Source organism: Asterias amurensis, chromosome 6, assembly GCF_032118995.1.
Source record: "Asterias amurensis chromosome 6, ASM3211899v1".
NCBI lineage: Eukaryota > Metazoa > Echinodermata > Asteroidea > Forcipulatida > Asteriidae > Asterias > Asterias amurensis.
The window spans coordinates 6,613,062-6,637,207 of record NC_092653.1 but is presented as its reverse complement, the minus strand read 5'-3'; the positions used below and the strand labels follow the sequence as shown (position 1 = coordinate 6,637,207).

The 24,146-nt window shown below is 41.2% G+C and overlaps 2 protein-coding genes across 4 annotated transcripts; both read left to right on the top strand.

Annotated features, from left to right (window-relative positions):
• Positions 1 to 9: 9 nt before the first annotated feature.
• LOC139938489 (retinol dehydrogenase 12-like) lies at positions 10 to 16,537 on the top strand. Of its 3 annotated transcripts, none has more exons than XM_071934049.1 (4): positions 10 to 335; positions 3,672 to 3,914; positions 4,500 to 4,914; positions 15,568 to 16,537. In XM_071934049.1, the coding sequence occupies exons 1-4, from the start codon at positions 194 to 196 to the stop codon at positions 15,770 to 15,772; spliced, it is 1,005 nt and encodes a 334-aa protein (XP_071790150.1). In that variant the 5' UTR covers positions 10 to 193; the 3' UTR covers positions 15,773 to 16,537. The 3 variants fall into 3 exon arrangements, with proteins under 3 accessions (XP_071790150.1, XP_071790151.1, XP_071790149.1); XM_071934050.1 differs by having other exon boundaries at positions 15,580 to 16,536; XM_071934048.1 differs by lacking the exon at positions 15,568 to 16,537 and adding an exon at positions 7,529 to 7,863.
• A 319-nt stretch (positions 16,538 to 16,856) lies between these two features.
• LOC139938612 (retinol dehydrogenase 13-like) lies at positions 16,857 to 24,030 on the top strand. Its single transcript, XM_071934204.1, has 4 exons — positions 16,857 to 17,184; positions 20,602 to 20,844; positions 21,429 to 21,843; positions 21,962 to 24,030. Exons 1-4 carry the CDS (start codon positions 17,043 to 17,045, stop codon positions 22,152 to 22,154), a joined length of 993 nt encoding a protein of 330 aa, XP_071790305.1. The 5' UTR covers positions 16,857 to 17,042; the 3' UTR covers positions 22,155 to 24,030.
• The last annotated feature ends 116 nt before the right edge of the window (positions 24,031 to 24,146 follow it).

Below are 24,146 nucleotides of genomic sequence, written 5' to 3'. Positions count from 1 at the left end.
TGTAGCGACATGTTTTTGACACATGCCGCTGAGGAGTGCAGCGATAACCGGAACATGCCACTCTAGTCTGTACAAACCACCAGTACCAGCATTGTGGCCAGTTTTATTACTCGAATGAAGGTTTATACTCCGTGTGAACAACATCACTCAGTAGATCGAGAAGCAAAAGCCTCTCGAATAGCTGGTGTATACGATGGCTTGCCTGTCCGCTATTATCAAGTGGGTGCTGCCGATTTTGGTAGCGTTGTACGGGGTTTATTATTGGCAGTTTATTGCTAGCAGACGGTATTTCAACAGCGATGTGGTACTTGACGGGAAAACTGTGATCGTAACAGGTAAGGTATATCAGTTCCTTGCTCTAGTCTATGGTCAGTGTGTGTGTGTTTATGATCTAAGCCTAGAGAGCTATGTCTAAGCTAGATAGACATCTATTGGCGTACTGTCTATAGTACGTCTAAGGGCTGAAGTATATCCGGGTAGCCCCATAATAAATCGGTCCAATACACTCCGAGGATACGGAGTGGATTGGACATAAATCGGTCCAAGGCACAACTATAGAATGCAGGTACACTTCGAAGCTTCCACTGCGCCTCCGCGGAGACGGAGTCGCGGTGACGTTCATACGTACACAGTACACTGGAGTTGAGGTCGCGCTCTGTTGCTTAACTATAAATATTTGGCAACCTAGGGGGCACTCTGAAAGATGCACAACAGCGCCCTCATTAGGCTCGAAAATACACAACTGCGCTGTGATGTCAATTTATTTTATACGATAACTCACAAGACCATGATGATTATTTAAATAATTATGGGAACTCCGTACAAATAATTAATAACTTTTAATATTGCCGTACTACATATTACCCCAAAAGAGGATTATTTCCAAAAGGGAAAAAATTAAAGGCCGAATCCTAATACATTAGAGGATTATTTAAAAAAGGGAAAGAAAGCCCGAATTCCGTACAATAATTAATATTGCCCTAATACACTTGACCCCAAAAGAGGATTATTTAAAAAAGGGAAAGAAAGCCCGAATTCCGTACAATAATTAATATTGCCCTAATACACTTGACCCCAATAGAGGATTATTTAAGAAAAGGGAAAGAAAGCCCGAATTCCGTACAATAATTAATATTGCCCTAATACACTTGACCCCAATAGAGGATTATTTAAAAAAGGGAAAGAAAGCCCGAATTCTGTACAATAATTAATATTGCCCTCATACATTTGACCTTATTAGAGGGTTTAAACAAAAGGGAAAGGGAAAGCTCGAATTCCGTACAATTATTATTATTGCCCCAATACACTTGACCCCATTAGAGGATTATTTAAAAAAGGGAAAGAAAGCCCGAATTCCATACAATAATTAATATTGCCCTAATACACTTGACCCCAATAGAGGATTATTTAAAAAAGGGAAAGAAAGCCCGAATTCCGTACAATTATTAATATTGCCCTCATACACTTGACCCCATTAGAGGATTGTTTAAAAAAGGGAAAGAAAGCCCGACCGCGCCTCCACCTTCCCCTTCTTCACGATTGCATCATATGCTCGTCTTCCTAAAGACGCCCTCTATCGGCCATTGTCCACACCGCGTCTCCGCGCCTCCGCGCCTCCGCGCCTCCACCTTCCCCGTCTTCACGATTGCATCATATGCTCGTCTTCCTAAAGACGCCCTCTATCGGCCATTGTCAACATCGCAACTCCGCGCCTCCACGCTTCCAGCTTCCCCGTCTTCACGATTGCATCAAATAGACCTTTTCGCAAATACTTTTCGTAAAGCTTGGAATTAGTTGCATTGTGGTCTAGCTGATTACAAATTTGATTCATATATATCCCACAATGCACCTCATTCAACAGTTTGCGCTTGCGCATTGGTATTTGCGATAAGGTCTATGCACGTCTTCCTAAAACGCCCTCTATCGGCTGCTTCACCTACCTCACCACTCACGTCACACTTTGACTCCCTACGACCCTAACATTTTATCTGCTGTATTCATCAATCGCACTCAATACAATCAAGTAGTACAGAGCTATTTTCTTCCTCCATGCTACGACCAAGTTACTTAAAACGTACGTGACCGCGACTCCGCCTCCGCGGAGGCGCAGATAGAGCTCCGAGTGTACCTGTATTCTATAGTTACTCCTTCCTTTTCACAGAACTCAAAATAGACATGGGCTCACTAAACATAGAGCTGCTACAAAAACTTCAAACTTCCCCAACAAACATAACAGCATTGGTCCAATACTGGGCCAATGCTGGCTGCCATTATGGCCCAATGCTGGCTGCCGGCATTGGGCCAGTACCGTTTTGCTCATTGCCGCGTTATTGGCCCAATGCTGGTCGCCGATGCTGGCTCGACGTTGGCCTTATGTTGTCCCGATGTTGGCCCAATATTGGCTGAATGTTGGCCCGGTATTTATTGACCCAATGTTAATGTTTGCCCCAGTATTGACCCTACTTCCTTGATTAAAACAGGATTACCAACCAAATTTCTACTCACATGATTTTGCTTGTTACTGCAGGTATCATATTCAGCTGTGTTGTTTGCTTATTATATCCTGCAAATCATGTAAAAGATTTGGTTGGTAATCCTGTTTTTATTAATTAAAGCCAGTGGACACTATTGATAATTACGCAAATTATCTATAAAAATAGAATACAACCTAACTTGGTAACAAGCAATGGGGAGAGCAGTGATTTCGAGACCTCAGACTTTGAGGTCTCGAAATCAAGCATCTGAAAGCACACAACTTTGTGTGACAAGGGTGTTTTTCTTACATTATTATCTCGCAACTTCGACGACCAATTGAGCTTAAATTTTCGCAGGTTTCTTATTTGATGCATATGTTGAGATACAGTAAGTGAGAGGACTGGTCTTTGACAGTTACCAATATACATTGTAGTCCAGTGTTTTTAATTCAGGAAGAAATTTTATGGTAAGCAAATTTTTGAGCTCATGTTCCATGAAATTAATTGGCCCTGATGACCGACTGTCTTGATTTTCCTCATTCAATAGACCATCAATCCAGTACACATTCTGATCGCCTTACTTTGTATTTAAAAGTTGTCTCCTTGGTGTGGTTAAAAACTTGTTTACATTTGAGTTGACAGCCATAATGTATTAGACTTGTGGACAAGTCGTTAATGGTCCCACGCGGTGAGATAGTCAAGTTGTCACTGCTCTTGCGTGAACTGCTGGTTGCCGACCTCTACTCAAGAGTCGGGCAGAGCGCAGTAGTCGCGCAACCAGCAGTTCGCGCGGAGAGCACCGCTGCAACTCGACTATCTCGCCGCATGGGACGGGACCATAAACGACTTGTCCACAAGTCTATTATGTATGGGCTTGACAGGCCCTAAATATGTAGGGACCCACCTCAACATAATCTCTGTCCAATAAGTGTCCTGTCAATCTTCGGGTCTCTTGCCCACGGGGTCTGCTTATAAGTGAATTAGGAAAAAGCAGTCCATCAGGCTGATAAAATTTAAACTTTGCAAATGAATTTTCAATAAACCACAACCAAATTTGTTTATGTTTCCACAAGTTTCACTGACTAGTGAAATTAGTCAAAAGCAATTTGCAAAGTGAATAATAATTGCCAATTTATTGTATTTTGAACCACATGGTTTTTCTCTGACCCCTGCTGTTTTTCTGGCTTCTTTTAAAAGGAGGTAACTCTGGCATCGGTAAGACGACAGCTTTGGACTTGGCTAGGCGAGGAGCTCGGGTCATCCTCGCCTGTCGCAATCTACAGAAGGCCGAAGACGTAGCGAAGGACATCAAGAGTAGTACGGGTAACTCGCAGGTTGTGGTCCGTCGTCTCGATCTGTCCAGCTTGCAGTCGGTCAGAGAGTTCGCCCAACAGATCATTGAAACTGAAGACAGACTAGATATACTAATTAACAATGCAGGTAAGCAGAGTGGTACTTTAGAGTGGATACTATCGTTGCAGTATACCCGCTGCTAAAGGCCAGTTTGTAGTCGGTCGCGCGATGGAAATCATGCGCACAATCCTAAGACTGAGGCCTTAAAACCATGTCTTTTTATGATCGCGCGTCAAATTTTCCATCGCCCGACCATCGCGCGACCAACTATAACTCGGCCTTAAAGCATGATTCAAACTGCCTCTAGCTACCAGGCAACCTTGGCAGTGGTCTAGTTTGTGAGACACTGCTCTGGAATTGGAACGGTCGTGGGTTCATCCCACCCAGTAATAATTTAGGCTGTGATTTGTTTCACAGAACTCGGGAAAGTACTGATTATACAGTGCTAACACACGTCTGTGTATATGAGTAAAACCAAAATGAATATACAGATACAATTTGTGTGGCAAAAAAAGTGTTTAAAACAAAGTAATAAATAGATGAAGGCCTTCCGCCTACACCTTGAGTTGGTCAAAACATTTGTTTATTTCCCTCGTCGTTTTATTGTAAAAAAATACCCATTTAGGCATATGCCTCCATTAGCTGAAGCTTTATTTTGTTCTTCTTTTGTAGGTGTTGCTGTCGTGAAAGAAGGCTCTGTTACCAAAGACAATTTTGATTTTGTCTTCGGCACCAACCACTTCGGTCACTTTCTCCTCACAAATCTCCTCCTGGACTTAGTGAAGAAAAGCGCCCTCAAACGGGTCGTTACTGTATCATCTTGGGTTCACGCATTTGCCCCAGAGCCGAACATGACGCGAGAAGACCCGAATGTAGCGAATTTCCTGTATCCACATCTTGAGAAGTACCCGAGTAGCAAACTCGCGAATGTCCTCTTCGCCCGAGAGTTGGCGAAACGAGAGAAGGCTAGTGGGCTAATTTCCACCTCAAACCACCCAGGGGCAATTTATACACCGATTTTGAAAACCAGCATGAACAGATCGCCTATATGGGGTGCAATGTACTATGTGTTTTCTCCATTTTTCTGGTAAGTGTTAGTGTTAATTTCTTGAAAATAATTTTGTGTAGTTAACATGAGACATTTAAGCCCTTTTCACACTACAGGTATTTCCCGGGAAACTCCCGGGAAATGTTAGTCGATCTGTTCACACTACAAAAAAATTCCCGGGAAATAACATTTTCCCGGGAAATAATTTACCCAGTTAAGGGGTAGGGTTAAAGGCGTTAACCCCGGGGAAAAACGTTTTTCCCGGGAAAAGCATTTAGTGAGAACGAAAGCGGGTCTAACTTACCCCACCTTTTGCTTCCACTGTGTTGAGACGTCATTAATTTCGAAAGGTCACAGACGTCAAAAATAGCGCGCCAAATAATTCGCGTGGTAACAATAGCCCTTTTTTGTTTTCTCCTTCTGAAAGTGTTTACGTTTAGGTACGAAAATAAAAGTGAATAACATCTGTAATTTACAAATAAATATATGAATTAAAAAAATTGACCACGTGAATGGAATAGGAATAGAATAAATAGTTGGCGTGAACAAGCTTCCTTCTCGTACACACGCCATGTGTGTATGGTATTTCGTATTTTTACATGTACTTGGCCGTTGGTGGACTTGTGTTGTTCAGAGTCAGATTTGAGTTCATCGATCGACATTGCTGTCTACAACCTGACAGTAAATATTTTAGCTTAATTTGTTGCTCAATTTCTTACGATGGGTAGAAGTGACCGATGGAGTGAAACTAGTTGCATTTTGGGCCGACGATGCAGTCCAAAAACAGCTAGATGGGCATAGGCCTACAAGACACGGGAAAGTTTTCTCAAAATTTGCTGACTCCCTGCGTGGTGCTGGGTATGAACGGACCCCTGCCCATTGCAAACAAACTGAAAACCTTGGGTAAAAAAGACTTTAGGTCTGTAGGATACTAGTTTTGTTTTTCAAGGCCTAAATATTTTCTATTGCATAAGTGTTCTCTTGCAAACATTTCTTTTTAGAAGAAACATACATTTAAAAGTCGTTATGAAGCCATGAAAAAATGCTGGCCAATATAGGGTTAAAGCCTATTCAGTGTTCTTTCTTTGCACGATGGGAAAACAGCACTGTGGATGTTGGAAGGGAAGATTGCTTCTTCTGCTTCTACTGCTATTGTCAGATTGTGCAAAATCGACCATGCGGTGTTTTTTCTATAAAACCTTTAATTATCTTGGCCCTAACATCATGGACATTATTATGCAATCCTTCGAAAATGCCATTCAGAAAATTTCTAGGCCTTACCCCAGGGTTGATTCCCTCAACCCTGCCCCTGAGCAGGGTGAATTTTTTCCTGGGAAAACATCATTTCCCGGGAAATTCCCGGGAGTATTTTTGTAGTGTGAACAGATCAACCAAAAGTTCCCGGGAATTTCCCGGGAAATAACTATAGTGTGAACAGGCAAAAATTGAGATGAACGCCAACACAAAACCTGTGGGTAAAACACGGACACAAAAGTCCATTCAATTACAGTTCTCAAAAGAAAGAAAACAATTGTCGCAGAGTAGAAAGCTCCCTTTCGCTTTTTCTAATAGCAACTTGCTCCCACCACCAGTGGCCGCTCTTCATGGTAAACCAGATTGACCTTTGACCAATACTTCAGCAAGTGCCATGAAACCCGTCAATCGCACGACAAATTCCATCCGATTGTTATACCGCATGTCTTTAAAACACTGTCACAGCAATCGTCTTCTCCTGACAAGACGTCAGCGACGTCTTCCCCGAACTGCAAGACTTCTTCTCCGCCGTAATCACACAATATATTGGTATAACAACACGCAAATACACAATTTATGTGCAGCCATTTTGGGTCGCATGTGGCAAGGATTTTGCAGCCGGCCGCGTGGCATTATGGGAACGGACTTCCGTCCACAAACATTGTAACTTCCGCATGGGCTGACCTGTTTACCACATTTCCTGGGGTTTGATCGTAAGTGTGAAACGACCGTGCATATTCCTGGGAAATAGTACTCCCGGGAGTTACCAAATTGGGATAGTGAGAACGGTTGCTGGGGTGGCGGTGGGGTTAAAAACTCCCGGGATTTTCCCGGGAGTTTATTTCCCGGGAAATGGCTCTGTAGTGTGAAAAGGGCTTTAGTTGTTGATTTCATCATGTAATTGAGCAGCTAACCACTAAACATCTTATTAGGTGTTCGGGCCAACAGCCCTGAACACCTCTTATTTTTGTTCGTTTTTTTTTTTTTATTGATACTTGTTACAGCAGGTATGTTGATTTTTCTATCTCGGACTTCTGTCTCTTGAGGGCGCTATTTTCAGCCGAGCCACAAACAATCGAGCCACATTGTAAAACTAAAGCTAAGATTTCTGAGCCCCTTTTTGCCATCTAAATTTGTCCACATTCCATTCTACCACAGACCTTGGACACAGGTAAATACATCTTTTAGTATCATAGTTCCATTTGCAGTAATTTTAGGTGTTTTGGACTATTTGAAAGTCGTGTTTTTTAATGACTTATTTAATGAAGTTCTGTAACGTTTTTTGGAGTTGAAATGCACATGTTATAAGCAGTTTCTACTTAGTGACAGATAGTTAGCACAGTTTAATGTTGCTTCAGTTACTTGAAACTTAATGAGTGTATTGTTCCTTAACTTGCAGTTTTTACGTGAACCTAGTGAACTACGTAGTGAACCTATTGAACCTACTGAACACAGTCAATGACAGTAAACAGAGTGAACACATAGATACCTGGAGAGAGTTGTATACTGAGAACGAGGAAACTGTACAAGTTGAGAAGAGCAATAAAAGACAAGAACTGTACAAACTGATAAAACTCTCAAGAATTTATTGTCATGTACACTTTGTGCATGTCGCCGCCACAGTAAAAACTGTCCATTGAATTAATTACCGATGGAAACAGACGGATTGCAGAGTAAGAGAGGAAGAAAAATAAAATTGACAGAAAAGGGTGCTCAGTATTTTGGAAGTAGAAAACCGAAGGACTCAAAGAAAACAGCCATGGATGATCTTGAGCTTGGAGATTCAGCCTCAGTAATAAGTGACAACACAAGAAAAACTAACACATCAAGAGCAAGTTCAAGATCTTCAAATTCAAGTTCAAAAACAAAACTCCTTCGCATCGAAGAACAACAAAGACGCGCTGAACTTGCCACACGTTCAGCTGCAATTGACCGCATGCATGAAATGCAAATTTCACAATTAAAATTGAAAAGAGAAGTTGATCAGCTGAACATTCAAACTGAAATGGATGTGAGCACAGCACGCTTGAAAGTTCTGGAGCAGTTTTATGGTCTGAAGGACCCTATGCAAGATGGGGATAAACATAGCCCCCCTGTTGGTGAAGACGCTGAAGGAAAACCCATGACAAACTTTACCGCTGATAATGAGAGCTCCAATACCCCCTACTACCATTATGAAGCTTCAAAACCAAGTGCACCCACTCAATCATCAGACAGCGTATCTACTTACTCAAGTCGCTTATCTCTTAACTCTGTATCCCGGATGAGTAACCTCAGTAATTTGTCATCGAACACTAATGATGGTGCCTCAAAGGACTCTACATGTACTTCTGCTAAGCAGCCGAATGACTTGATCAGTGCCATAACTACACTTGCAGATATACTGACAAATAAACAAGAAAAACTTCCAAAAAAGGAACCTGAAATTTTCAAAGGCAGTGTGTACGACTACCCAGTATGGATTAACTCCTTCAATGTACTGGTTGAAGAAAGATACCCCCTTGCCACTGATCGACTTTACTACCTTGGGCGATATACAGCTGGAGAAGCCAGAGAGTGCATTAAAGGACTGCTTGCCCTAAACACCGATGATGCATATATTGGAGCCAAGAAAGTTCTTGCCGAACGGTACGGTGATAAGATGATGGTCGCCCAGACGTACAGAGAAAAGATTGAAAGATGGCCATTAATAAAGTATGGAGATGGCAAAGCACTTCGAAATCTGTCTGACTTCATGCATCATTGTGAGACGGCCATGTCTACCCTAAGTCAACTGAAAGTTCTTGATGATCCAGTTGAGCATAAGATAATCCTTTCAAAACTGGCCCGTAACATTCAAGAAAAATGGCTGCGCATCATTGATAGGTGGATTTATGGCAAGGATTCCCCATCTGAAAAGAAGCACGATGATTACCCCCCATTCTCCGAGCTGTGTAAATTTGTCAAGAGAGAAGCCCGTGTTGCGTGCAGTCCGTTCAAGATTAAATTAGAAGAAAGCAAGAAGGATGAAGCTAAACCACAGAAAGCCCACGGAGTGAGAAGTTTTACTTCAAAGACGGATGAAGTGTCATTTAACCCAAGCACATTTGATAGCATAGACAAGAGTTCATCAAAATCATCGAATACTAATCGTGCTTGCATCTTGTGCAAGGCTCATCATGATCTTGAGTCATGTAACGACTTCATCACAATGACACTGACCGATAGGCAAGACCTCATCAAGAAACGAGGTTTGTGCTATGGATGTCTCAAATGGGGACATAGACGACACGACTGCAGAAATAAAAGGCAGTGCGCCAACTGTGGTCGTCTTCATCCAACACTCCTACATGACTACTCTAAGACACAGCCTGTAGAGGAAAAGGAAAAGATAATCATTACACCTAACAGGGAAGAGAAGTCAGCAACTGCACATTCAGTCCAGACGTTCAATACCACTGATAAGAGCTGGTCACACACACTGATAGTACCTGTTGTACTCCATCACGAAGATGACCCACTCACCAGTGTTGTTGTGTATGCCTTGCTGGATGAACATGCTGACTCCTGCTTCATCACGGATTCCACTCTTCAGAAGCTTGGTGTTGACGGAGAAACAGTACAATTGAGCCTATCTACAATACTAGCAAAGAAAACAATCTTGTCAAAGAAGATCAACGGACTAGTTGTAAGGGGATTGACTTCAGACATACAAATCCCACTACCAGGAACCTATTCCAGAGAGTCGATTAATGCAAATCCCAATCAGATTCCCAACCCAGATATCGTCAGAGAGTGGCCACACCTGATAGAAGTTGCAGATATGCTGCCCCCCTACGATGCGGATGCAGAGATTGAACTCCTAATTGGCTGCAACTGCACTCGTGCAATTAGACCTAGAGATGTCGTGCATGGAAACGAAGAAGACCCATATGCTGTTCGCACTGCACTTGGATGGGGTGTTGTTGGTATGATGCATCGTGGCTTTGTTGATGATCAGAACCGTGCCTTTGGATTTGCAACCAAAACAAATGAAGGACAATGCCATTTTGCCTTTCGCACTCAGGCAAAGGAGATAAGCCCAACCCAGGTCAACAAGATGTTTGAGTTTGATTTCAACGAGAGAGTCAGTGAGGAGAAAATGTCCATCGAAGATAGAAAATTCCTACAGAAAATGAAGGATGGAATTCACACCAGAGAAGATGGCCATTTCGAGATGCCGCTTCCGCTGAAAACCGAAATCAAACTGCCAAGTAACAAATCGCTGGCAACCAGACCACTCGGCAGACTAAAAGCGAAGTTGATCAATAGTAAGTTGTGGTGGACAGGCCCAGAATTTCTTTCTTCAGCTGACCCTCCTCCTGCCTCCACGGAATGTTTCCAGCCGCCGAAAGATGACCCAGAAGTGAAGGTGTCAGTATTCAGCGTACACGCCGTACATTCCGTGTTTGCGAGTATGATGGATAGATTCCAGAACTTCTCCAGCTGGTTTCAACTTAAGAGAGCTGTAGCAGGATGTCTTCGGTTTATTGAGAAACTTAGAACCCGAAGTTCAAAGAAGTCTTCTGCCCCCATTACCAAACACATGATTCAGGACAGGATGAAAATCTACCCTCCCTTGACAGTGGAAGAGATGCAACATGCTGAAAGAGCGATTGTGAGACTGGTGCAGGCTCAAGCCTTTCCCAAGGAGATCGCAACCCTGAGCAAGCCATCTTCACAACCAGTGAGCAAGACTAGTCCTCTGTGCACGCTAGACCTATTTCTAGACAATAATGGGATTCTGAGAGTAGGTGGCCGCATTAAGAGAGCAGCAGTACCAGAGGATGTGAAGCATCCAATTCTTCTTCCACGTAATGCTCATGTGAGTAATATTGTAATTGAGCACTACCACAAACAGAGCTGTCACTCTGGCCGAGGCATGACACTGAAAACGATCCGCCAAGCTGGATATTGGATTGTTGGAGCAAGAGCTGCTGTCACAAGTCATCTGTTGAAATGTGTAACGTGCCGAAAGCTAAGAGGTGCTGTTTGTGAACAAAAGATGTAAGATCTACCAGATGACAGACTGGAACCAGCCCCACCGTTCACCTATAGTGCTGTTGATTGCTTTGGCCCATTCATCATCAAGGAAGGTCGAAAGGAGCTGAAAAGATGGGGAGTAATCTTCTCTTGCATGTCATCACGAGCAGTCCATATCGAGACCTTAAACTCCATGAACACGGACTCTTTTCTAAATGCTTATCGTCGTTTTGTGTCCAGAAGAGGTCCAGTAAGGCAGTTACGATCTGACAGGGGTACTAACTTCATCGGAGGCAAAAATGAGTTAGACGCCGCCCCTGCCGAAATGGACGATAAGAAGATCTCACAAGACCTACTCAAGGACAGCTGTGACTGGGTTGTTTTCAATTCAATCCCCCAAGTGCCAGTCACATGGCAGGAGCATGGGAGAGAATGACCCGTTCAACCAGAAGTGCGCTCTCATCTCTCATGAAGCAGAATGGTCAACAGTTGAATGATGAGCTATTGAGGACCTTCATGACAGAAGCAGAGACCATTGTCAACAGTCGACCACTCACATATGTTGATACAAAGTCCCCAGATTCTCTAGAACCGCTCACGCCAAGTCAGCTGCTCACACTGAAGGCAAAGGTTGTCCTTCCCCTACCAGGAGTGTTCGTCCGTCAGGATCTATACAGCCATCGGAGATGGCGTCGTGTGCAGTACCTAGCCAATGAGTTTTGGAGACGTTGGAAGTCTGAGTTCCTACCTACCTTGCAAGAGCGGAAAAAGTGGACTAAGCCGAAGAGGAACCTTGCCAAGGATGACATTGTCATGATGGTAGACGACTCTCAGCCCAGATGTCGTTGGCCTCTTGCACGTATCATCGAAACCTACCCCGGACAAGATGGTCATGTTCGAAAGGTCAAGCTTCGAATTGGTACTTCCACATTTGAACGACCCATCCAGAAGGTTGTGTTACTGATGAACCGATGAATCCCCACCGAGAAGCCAAACAACTAGAAGATTTTTTTGTGGTTTCAAGTTGCAGAGAGTACAAATTTGATAAGGACAGTGTCCATCTTAACATGTTTTCTCTTTTTGGAAGTGTTACATCAACTAGTTGGAACTGTTGGACCCTTCAACGTTTAGAGTGAAGTAGTATAGTGAGAAGTATCAGACTGTTGCTCTAGGTTGTTTATCATATCTTTTTTTTTTTATTTTGTGGTTAATTTGAAATTTCAAATTAGAGGAGCCATGTTACAGCAGGTATGTTGATTTTTCTATCTCGGACTTCTGTCTCTTGAGGGCGCTATTTTCAGCCGAGCCACAAACAATCGAGCCACATTGTAAAACTAAAGCTAAGATTTCTGAGCCCCTTTTTGCCATCTAAATTTGTCCACATTCCATTCTACCACAGACCTTGGACACAGGTAAATACATCTTTGAGTATCATAGTTCCATTTGCAGTAATTTTAGGTGTTTTGGACTATTTGAAAGTCGTGTTTTTTAATGACTTATTTAATGAAGTTCTGTAACGTTTTTTGGAGTTGAAATGCACATGTTATAAGCAGTTTCTACTTAGTGACAGATAGTTAGCACAGTTTAATGTTGCTTCAGTTACTTGAAACTTAATGAGTGTATTGTTCCTTAACTTGCAGTTTTTACGTGAACCTAGTGAACTACGTAGTGAACCTATTGAACCTACTGAACACAGTCAATGACAGTAAACAGAGTGAACACATAGATACCTGGAGAGAGTTGTATACTGAGAACGAGGAAACTGTACAAGTTGAGAAGAGCAATAAAAGACAAGAACTGTACAAACTGATAAAACTCTCAAGAATTTATTGTCATGTACACCTGGTGCATGTCGCCGCCACAAGACTTCTTCTTCTTCTTCTTCTTCTTCTTCTTCTTCTTCTTCTTCTTCTTCTTCTTCTTCTTCTTCTTCTTCTTCTTCTTCTTCTTCTTCTTCTTCTTCTTCTTCTTCTTCTTCTTCTTCTTCTTCTTCTTCTTCTTCTTCTTCTTCTTCTTCTTCTTCTTCTTCTTCTTCTTCTTCTTCTTCTTCTTCTTCTTCTTCTTCTTCTTCTTCTTCTTCTTCTTCTTCTTCTTCTTCTTCTTCTTCTTCTTCTTCTTCTTCTTCTTCTTCTTCTTCTTCTTCTTCTTCTGTACGTCCCTTGTCCCCCTACAAAAACATCTTCCAAACATCGTATGAACTTGAAACTTCACACATAGTTAGATATTTATTAGGAGAAGAAACCGTGTGAGTTACGTCATGATGACGTCATAAATTCTTGAGTTATGAATATTCAAAGTTTATTAATTCAAAAAATCATAACTTTTGATCTACATGAGGGATTTTTACAATCGAAACATCATCGGAATCGTCATTGAAAACTCCGTAAACGCCCCACAGACATGACCCCATTTTGATGTTGTCTTCCGGCTCAAAAGAGAGGTTGAAAATTTCAAAATTCACGTCTAAAGAACAACGTAAATCCCCATTGGTATGTGCATAAACATTGCACGTAGGCATACACACAACGTGTAGTGTATTAGCGGTGCAGCAGAGCACGCTCCAGTGATCTCCCATTCTGCTTGTTAGCGGCGATTGTCCGCTAAAAAAATCACACTTCCCAAGCACATATAAAGTTGAAACTTCACACATAGTTAGATATGTATAAGGAGAAGAAACCGTTTGATTATGTCATGATGACGTCATCAATTCTTGAGTTATGAATTTTCAAAGTTTATTATTTCAAAAAATCATAACTTTTGATCTACATGATGGGTTGTTACAATCGACACATCATCGGAAAGTTCGTTAAAAACTCCGTAAATGCCTCGCAGACGTGATCCCATTTTGAGCTCGTCTTCTGGTTCAAAATCGAGTTTGAAAGTTCACAATTTCTTGTATAAAGAACTACGAAATTTCCCCATTGGTTGTGCGTAACACTTGTGGCGTACACGTGTAGTGTATTAGGCATAATTTATTTGGTGGCATGCTGCCAAGTTTGTTGTACTCTGTGCCATAGCGTGATATGCATAGAGCTATATAGCTATGCAGAACGCTGCGAAAACGATTTCATTTCAATCTTCAGCGTCAAATTGTTCAAATGTTACCCTTCTGATGGCTTAGTGGTCAATGTGGAATTGAAGACGAAGTTTCGCTGAGATGGCCACCTACTTCAGTGATTCATGGGACTTTTAATTATGTGAGAAAACAACAGTACAAAATGACGAACATTGGTAATGTTTTGGTTAAACACCGAGAAGAATAGAGACGTTACATCGATCGACCACTCCCCCCGGGTGAAGGGCGTTTTGGGCCCACGGAATTCACGTCAGTATTACGATATCTATTACTTCTTGAACTTAGCATAATCATCAATTGTTTTGATTATTTGTTAAAACAACTATCCAAGTTATTTTGAGTTAAATATTTTGAAGAAAAAAATCTCTGAAATAACATAAGCCCTTTCAAACTTTCTCTAGTAGGAAAGGACGTTACGTAAACTAATCTATTTCTACCTCCATGCACAGACATGGATGTTACAATACAAAACATTCAAAGAAAACAGAATGGTTAAAGCATAAGGCCCAAGCAATTAGGAGTGGTCTTGCTAAAATAAACTGCCGGATTAAACAAAACTTTAGTACAAACAAATCAATAAAGCAATCCAGATTTTCATCTTCTTCTTCTCTTCGTCCCTTGTCCTCGAACAAAAGCACACTCGTATGAACTTGAAACTTCGCGCACATAGTTAGATATGCATTAGGAGTGGAATAATGTGTTAGTTAGGTCATGATGACGTCATCCATTCTTGAGTAATAAAAATTCAAATTATTATTTAAAAAAATCATTATTTTTGATCCACTTTTTTTTGTTTACTTCTTTTTTAAAATGTTATCAATAGAGCGCGAAAAAGCTTCATGAAGAATAGTCTTCGTTCAAGGCGGTTAAAACATACATGCCCCTTACAGTCTTTTCTTCAGTCGTCAGTCAATATTTCCTAAGTTCATATTTCCTAAACTACATAAGCTATTTTGACAATCTGTACATCATATGAAAGGGCTTTACGTACTTGACAGAAATGGATATGTTGGTGAACTTTCGTTGACCTTTTGACCTGTTTAAACGGGAAGTGACTGTGAAATGATTTGAAAGGGCGTGGTTTATTGTCTTTTAGGTCGAAATAAACATCCTTTGATGCTTTACCATCACACCATACAAGTCTGGCAAAGGTCTGGTTTAAAACAAATATTACCGATGACGTCACCAAACATACACTTTTACTAGATGACGTAATCATGTGGTTTTGACAGTTTTTGTAATTTGAACCATTTATTACAAATCTTGAGAACAAAGCAAGGTGTAATATTTGTTTTTGAATCCAGGCTTTTACTCCCGGAAACCGAACACCTTGAGTTTGTTCACAAACTCTCAATCTCTAGTTTTTTATTCAGGTTGTTCTTGATCGACGAGACGGCTGGAGCGCAAACTACGCTCCATTGTGCTCTGGATGAATCGGTGGCTGAACTCTCTGGAAAGTACTTTGATAACTCCGCGGAGTATGAACCGTCGACATTCGCTCAAGACGACGAGCTCGCGAAGGAGTTATGGACAGTCAGTTGTGAGGCTACTGGTCTCAAATGTTGATTGAAAACAAACTCTTTTACTGGAACGACTGTGATATTGTTATAGATCTGTTAATTTTTCAATATCAGTTAATATTAATTAAATATAAAACAAAGCAATAATACAATGCAATACAATACAAAAGATTAAGGTTTTAATTAATTGTCATTATTATTATTAACACGTCATAACAAGTTGCGCCCTAAATACTTTGGAAACAACTGTAACAACTGTAACATTTTTTTAAAAAGGTGATTGACATTTTGAAAATCAGTTACAACTCACAATGAGTCTGAAATAAAATAACATAAAATTGTATGATTGTGAATACAACTGTTGTTGGTGTTGTTAGACTTGGATAAGTTTTAACTGTACCCATCGTAAACCTACAAAGTGTCGCCATAGTTGCGGCCATTTTGTTTCCCCCATTTGAAAAATCACTGGTAACCAAAGCGAGGCTAGTGGCTGATAGTGTGGTCATCAATAAAGATTGTTTGGATTAAACACTGCCTTTCGATCAACTTATTTATTTATTAGTAGATATAACTATGTACGACTTGTAGTAGAGCCTAGCATAGCGACATACATTGCCAACGTCTCCTGTGTGTCTAGTCTTGGTCCAATACGTTTGAGAAAATTAAATCAATTTGTGAAGTAGGATTTGAAACTTTGCATGGTGGAAATAAGATATAGAAGAGTTTGCGGTAACACCATGTAATGACTTTCTCTAAATGAGTTGGGGTGGTTCTGAACATTTGTGAAGGTTAATATTAACACACAAAGAGACTGAAGTTCAAACTGACCGCTCTACTTAGTCAATGGTTCTTTTTAGCAGTTGCAGAAAGGTATGACCACTTTGAAACTAACCCTTTGACACGACTAGATCCGTGCTGCTTCGTGTGTAATGGTGGCAAATAAAACACCACAATCACATTATACACGTTGATGTCAGCTCATCGGTATTTTGCCATCGATTTATCAACTTAAAAGACCGACCGATCGATGACTCAAAATATCGATCGTTGTGTTGATTGGAGTATTTGCCTCTTTGGCGTTCCATAACACAAACCACGAACGCCCCCCCCCCCCCCCCCCAAGTGTAGCGACATGTTTTTGACACATGCCGCTGAGGAGTGCAGCGATAACCGGAACATGCCACTCTAGTCTGTACAAACCACCAGTACCAGCATTGTGGCCAGTTTTATTACTCGAATGAAGGTATATACTCCGTGTGAACAACATCACTCAGTAGATGGAGAAGCAAAAGCCTCTCGAATAGCTGGTGTATACGATGGCTTGCCTGTCCGCTATTATCAAGTGGGTGCTGCCGATTTTGGTAGCGTTGTACGGGGTTTATTATTGGCAGTTTATTGCTAGCAGACGGTATTTCAACAGCGATGTGGTACTTGACGGGAAAACTGTGATCGTAACAGGTAAGGTATATCAGTTCCTTGCTCTAGTCTATGGTCAGTGTGTGTGTGTTTATGATCTAAGCCTAGAGAGCTATGTCTAAGCTAGATAGACATCTATTGGCGTACTGTCTATAGTACGTCTAAGGGCTGAAGTATATCCGGGTAGCCCCATAATAAATCGGTCCAATACACTCCGAGGATACGGAGTGGATTGGACATAAATCGGTCCAAGGCACAACTATAGAATGCAGGTACACTTCGAAGCTTCCACTGCGCCTCCGCGGAGACGGAGTCGCGGTGACGTTCATACGTACACAGTACACTGGAGTTGAGGTCGCGCTCTGTTGCTTAACTATAAATATTTGGCAACCTAGGGGGCACTCTGAAAGATGCACAACAGCGCCCTCATTAGGCTCGAAAATACACAACTGCGCTGTGATGTCAATTTATTTTATACGATAACTCACAAGACCATTAGATGATTATTTAAATAATTATGGGAACTCCGTACAAATAATTAATAACTTTTAATATTGCCGTACTACATATTACCCCAAAAGAGGATTATTTCCAAAAGGGAAAAAATTAAAGGCCGAATCCTAATACATTAGAGGATTATTTAAAAAAGGGAAAGAAAGCCCGAATTCCGTACAATAATTAATATTGCCCTAATACACTTGACCCCAAAAGAGGATTATTTAAAAAAGGGAAAGAAAGCCCGAATTCCGTACAATAATTAATATTGCCCTAATACACTTGACCCCAATAGAGGATTATTTAAGAAAAGGGAAAGAAAGCCCGAATTCCGTACAATAATTAATATTGCCCTAATACACTTGACCCCAATAGAGGATTATTTAAAAAAGGGAAAGAAAGCCCGAATTCTGTACAATAATTAATATTGCCCTCATGTATTTGACCTTATTAGAGGATTTAAACAAAAGGGAAAGGGAAAGCCCGAATTCCGTACAATTATTATTATTGCCCCAATACACTTGACCCCATTAGAGGATTATTTAAAAAAGGGAAAGAAATCCCGAATTCCGTACAATTATTAACATTGCCCTAATACACTTGACCCCAATAGAGGATTATTTAAAAAAGGGAAAGAAAGCCCGAATTCCGTACAATTATTAACATTGCCCTAATGCACTTGACCCCAATAGAGGATTATTTAAAAAAGGGAAAGAAAGCCCGAATTCCGTACAATTATTAATATTGCCCTCATACACTTGACCCCATTAGAGGATTGTTTAAAAAAGGGAAAGAAAGCCCGACCGCGCCTCCACCTTCCCCTTCTTCACGATTGCATCATATGCTCGTCTTCCTAAAGACGCCCTCTATCGGCCATTGTCCACACCGCGTCTCCGCGCCTCCGCGCCTCCGCGCCTCCACCTTCCCCGTCTTCACGATTGCATCATATACTCGTCTTCCTAAAGACGCCCTCTATCAGCCATTGTCAACATCGCAACTCCGCGCCTCCACGCCTCCAGCTTCCCCGTCTTCACGATTGCATCAAATAGACCTTTTCGCAAATACTTTTCGTAAAGCTTGGAATTAGTTGCATTGTGGTCTAGCTGATTACAAATTTGATTCATATATATCCCACAATGCACCTCATTCAACAGTTTGCGCTTGCGCATTGGTATTTGCGATAAGGTCTATGCACGTCTTCCTAAAACGCCCTCTATCGGCTGCTTCACCTACCTCACCACTCACGTCACACTTTGACTCCCTACGACCCTAACATTTTATCTGCTGTATTCATCAATCGCACTCAATACAATCAAGTAGTACAGAGCTATTTTCTTCCTCCATGCTACGACCAAGTTACTTAAAACGTACGTGACCGCGACTGCGCCTCCGCGGAGGCGCAGATAGAGCTCCGAGTGTACCTGTATTCTATAGTTACTCCTTCCTTTTCACAGAACTCAAAATAGACATGGGCTCACTAAACATAGAGCTGCTACAAAAACTTCAAACTTCCCCAACAAACATAACAGCATTGGTCCAATACTGGGCCAATGCTGGCTGCCATTATGGCCCAATGCTGGCTGCCGGCATTGGGCCAGTACCGTTTTGCTCATTGCCGCGTTATTGGCCCAATGCTGGTCGCCGATGCTGGCTCGACGTTGGCCTTATGTTGTCCCGATGTTGGCCCAATATTGGCTGAATGTTGGCCCGGTATTTATTGACCCAATGTTAATGTTTGCCCCAGTATTGACCCTACTTCCTTGATTAAAACAGGATTACCAACCAAATTTCTACTCACATGATTTTGCTTGTTACTGCAGGTATCATATTCAGCTGTGTTGTTTGCTTATTATATCCTGCAAATCATGTAAAAGATTTGGTTGGTAATCCTGTTTTTATTAATTAAAGCCAGTGGACACTATTGATAATTACGCAAATTATTTATAAAAATAGAATACAACCTAACTTGGTAACAAGCAATGGGGAGAGCAGTGATTTCGAGACCTCAGACTTTGAGGTCTCGAAATCAAGCATCTGAAAGCACACAACTTTGTGTGACAAGGGTGTTTTTCTTACATTATTATCTCGCAACTTCGACGACCAATTGAGCTTAAATTTTCGCAGGTTTCTTATTTGATGCATATGTTGAGATACAGTAAGTGAGAGGACTGGTCTTTGACAGTTACTAATATACATTGTAGTCCAGTGTTTTTAATTCAGGAAGAAATGTTATGGTAAGCAAATTTTTGAGCTCATGTTCCATGAAATTAATTGGCCCTGATGACCGACTGTCTTGATTTTCCTCATTCAATAGACCATCAATCCAGTACACATTCTGATCGCCTTACTTTGTATTTAAAAGTTGTCTCCTTGGTGTGGTTAAAAACTTGTTTACATTTGAGTTGACAGCCATAATGTATTAGACTTGTGGACAAGTCGTTAATGGTCCCACGCGGTGAGATAGTCAAGTTGTCACTGCTCTTGCGTGAACTGCTGGTTGCCGACCTCTACTCAAGAGTCGGGCAGAGCGCAGTAGTCGCGCAACCAGCAGTTCGCGCGGAGAGCACCGCTGCAACTCGACTATCTCGCCGCATGGGATGGGACCATAAACGACTTGTCCTCAAGTCTATTATGTATGGGCTTGACAGGCCCTAAATATGTAGGGACCCACCTCAACATAATCTCTGTCCAATAAGTGTCCTGTCAATCTTCGGGTCTCTTTCCCACGGGGTCTGCTTATAAGTGAATTAGGAAAAAGCAGTCCATCAGGCTGATAAAATTTAAACTTTGCAAATGAATTTTCAATAAACCACAACCAAATTTGTTTATGTTTCCACAAGTTTCACTGACTAGTGAAACTAGTCAAAAGCAATTTGCAAAGTGAATAATAATTGCCAATTTATTGTATTTTGAACCTCATGGTTTTTCACTGACCCCTGCTGTTTTTCTGGCTTCTTTCAAAAGGAGGTAACTCTGGCATCGGTAAGACGACAGCTTTGGACTTGGCTAGGCGAGGAGCTCGGGTCATCCTCGCCTGTCGCAATCTACAGAAGGCCGAAGACGTAGCGAAGGACATCAAGAGTAGTACGGGGAACTCGCAGGTTGTGGTCCGTCATCTCGATCTGTCCAGCTTGCAGTCGGTCAGAGAGTTCGCCCAACAGATCATTGAAACTGAAGACAGACTAGATATACTAATTAACAATGCAGGTAAGCAGAGTGGTACTTTAGAGTGGATACAATCGTTGCAGTATACCCGCTGCTAAAGGCCAGTTTGTAGTCGGTCGCGCAATGGAAATCATGCGCACAATCCTAAGACTGAGGCCTTAAAACCGTGTCTTTTTATGATCGCGCGTCAAATTTTCCATCGCCCGACCATCGCGCGACCAACTATAACTCGGCCTTAAAGCATGATTCATACTGCCTCTAGCTACCAGGCAACCTTGGCAGTGGTCTAGTTTGTGAGACACTGCTCTGGAATTGGAACGGTCGTGGGTTCATCCCACCCAGTAATAATTTAGGCTGTGATTTGTTTCACAGAACTCGGGAAAGTACTGATTATACAGTGCTAACACACGTCTGTGTATATGGGTAAAACCAAAATGAATATACAGATACAATTTGTGTGGCAAAAAAGTGTTTAAAACAAAGTAATAAATAGATGAAGGCCTTCCGCCTACACCTTGAGTTGGTCAAAACATTTGTTTATTTCCCTCGTCGTTTTATTGTAAAAAAATACCCATTTAGGCATATGCCTCCATTAGCTGAAGCTTTATTTTGTTCTTCTTTTGTAGGTGTTTCTGCCGTGAAAAAAGGCTCTATTACCAAAGAAAATTTTGATTTTGTCTTCGGCACCAACCACTTCGGTCACTTTCTCCTCACAAATCTCCTCCTGGACTTAGTGAAGAAAAGCGCCCTCAAACGGGTTGTTACTGTATCATCTTTGGCTCACGCATACGCCCCAGAGCCGAACATGACCCGAGAAGACCCGAATGTAGCGAGCTTCCTGTATCCACACCTTAAGTACTACGATACCAGCAAACTCGCGAATGTCCTCTTTGCCCGAGAGTTGGCGAAACGAGAGAAGGCTAGTGGGCTAATTTCCACCTCAAACCACCCAGGGGCAATTTATACACCGATTTGGAAAACCGGCATGAACAGATCGCCTATAGGGGGTGCAATGTACTATGTGTTTTCTCCATTTTTCTGGTAAGTGTTAGTGTTAATTTCTTGAAAATAATTTTGTGTAGTTAACATGAGACATTAAGTTGTTGACTTCATCATGTAATTGGGCAGCTAACCACTAAACATCTTATTTTTTATTCAGGTTGTTCTGCATCGACGAGACGGCTGGAGCGCAGACTACGCTCCATTGTGCTCTGGATGAATCGGTGGCTGAACTCTCCGGGAAGTACTTTGATAACTCTGCAGAGTATGAACCGTCGCCATTCGCTCAAGATGACGAGCTCGCCAAGGAGTTATGGACAGTCAGTTGTGAAGCCACTGGTCTTAAATGTTGATTAGCAAAAAATGACTTGATTTAACTAAGAACTTGATTAACAATAAATTTGTGCAATCTGTCAAATGTTTTATACAAGTTAAAAATGTTGTTTGAACTCCTTTGTACCAATACAAAGCGTTTACTATGTAGTACAATACAATGAAATACAGTACAATAAAATATAACACCACACAACAACCTACCATTCAATAATTTACAAACAATACAGTGCAGCGCTGTACAAAACAATGTCACAGATTACAATACAATACAGTACAAAACAATGCAACACAATGAAACACAATGCAATACAAAGCAACAATATGGTACAATGCAATACATCTGCACTGCAAGTAAGCTTATTTGATGCCAATTCTCACCCCTTGATGATTTGTATCTTTAAATGTTATACTCTCCTAAAAGCATTGCTGCTGTCCTGGAGAGTATGGGTTGGAAAATCCATTTGTGATCTGTGCTTTTAAGCTGTCAATATTGTTCTAATCAATTGTGGTATTGTCAGTTTGTCATGAGAGAGATTGGAACCTCCATCCCTCTTTTAGCTGACAGTGCTTCTATATGGAACCCTTGCAGATGTGTTGCAGTGACTGCACCCACTTGTAGCCTGTTCCAAATTTGATCAGCTTTTGGGTTTGAGCTCTTGAGTTAGAAAAAATGGCTCACCCTAATTCAGATGACATTGTTTTGCTTTGTACTAGGCATCCCAGGCTACAAGCTTTTGCTTTCAATTGGTCCATACAGTGTCAGTCTCTGTAAAATCAAATCGTTTATTTTGATATACATGTATGTATGGAAATAAATGTCGATTGATTGATTGATTGATTGAGTAATTGACTGATTGATTGATTGACTGACTGATTGATTGATTGATTGATTGATTGATTGATTGATTGAGTGAGTGAGTGAGTGAGTGATTGATTGATTGATTGAGTGAGTGGGGGAGTGCGTGACTGAGTGATTGATTGATTGATTGATTGATTGATTGACTTTTTTGATCGATTGATTGATTGATTGATTGATTGATTGATTGACTTTTTTGATCGATTGATTGATTGATTGATTGAGTGAGTGAGTGGGGGAGTGCGTGACTGAGTGAGTGATTAATTGATTGATTGATTGAGTGAGTGAGTGAGTGAGTGGGGTAGTGCGCGACTGATTGATTGATTGATTGATTGATTGATTGATTAATGACAAGTGTCATCCTGCACATGACTTCTTTCACCCATTGCATTCAAACATCCAATATATCATAATAATACAAAGTTCTTTTAAAGCACATTATCCTGGACACTAGATCAAGGCGATAAAAAAAAATAGAGAATAGACAAATATCGATCAATATCGATCAAATATCGATCAATGAAATCTGTTTGAAATCGTATATTGCATGGTTTTTCATCCAATTGCTGTTGTTTGTTTAACGATGGCATTTTAAAACGAATAGGTGACGGTACATGTGACTGTGGTCTGCCATTTTGTTACTGTCTTGATACTTTTGAAATGTGGTATTTGTGTGTTTTGTAAGGTATTGTGTACAGTACATGTGGTTTTTATGTATATTCTGATATTTTTAGACACTCAAAATCATAGAGAAAGGAACCAAAATGTATTTCACTGACTGTATATAATTGTGTGCCAATATTGGATCAGCGTTGGTCTTCCTGTGATGTGTAGTACCACCATGCATAGGCCTATATAGCCGCTCAAACGGCAACTGGCCATGAAGCAAGCTTTCTAAGTTGTCAATTTTACTGTATTCTTACTGACCAACTTCTCCATTGATTCAACTCAAACTGCTGCATACCTAAATTGTGCTAACTATAACCTGCCATAAAGACAATAAACCCAAGTTTAAATACTTGTGAAATTACTACTAACATGGGTCTATGTGACAATTATTAACCAACAATGTGTTGATTTACTTTGCTCTAAAAGTATTTTCCCATTATTTTTACAGTGTATATAGCTCTATGGGTGCGTTCGTTTAGCTTCC

Excerpts from the sequence above, each read along its gene's own strand:
- LOC139938489 (XM_071934048.1), top strand. The coding sequence starts at position 194 with ATGGCTTGCCTGTCCGCTATTATCAAGTGGGTGCTGCCGATTTTGGTA. Across the intron at positions 336-3,671 it reads GAAAACTGTGATCGTAACAG|GAGGTAACTCTGGCATCGGT; the intron begins GTAAGGTATATC and ends TTCTTTTAAAAG. Across the intron at positions 4,915-7,528 it reads GTGTTTTCTCCATTTTTCTG|TTTTTACGTGAACCTAGTGA; the intron begins GTAAGTGTTAGT and ends CTTAACTTGCAG.
- LOC139938612 (XM_071934204.1), top strand. The coding sequence starts at position 17,043 with ATGGCTTGCCTGTCCGCTATTATCAAGTGGGTGCTGCCGATTTTGGTA. Across the intron at positions 17,185-20,601 it reads GAAAACTGTGATCGTAACAG|GAGGTAACTCTGGCATCGGT; the intron begins GTAAGGTATATC and ends TTCTTTCAAAAG. Across the intron at positions 21,844-21,961 it reads GTGTTTTCTCCATTTTTCTG|GTTGTTCTGCATCGACGAGA; the intron begins GTAAGTGTTAGT and ends TTTTTTATTCAG.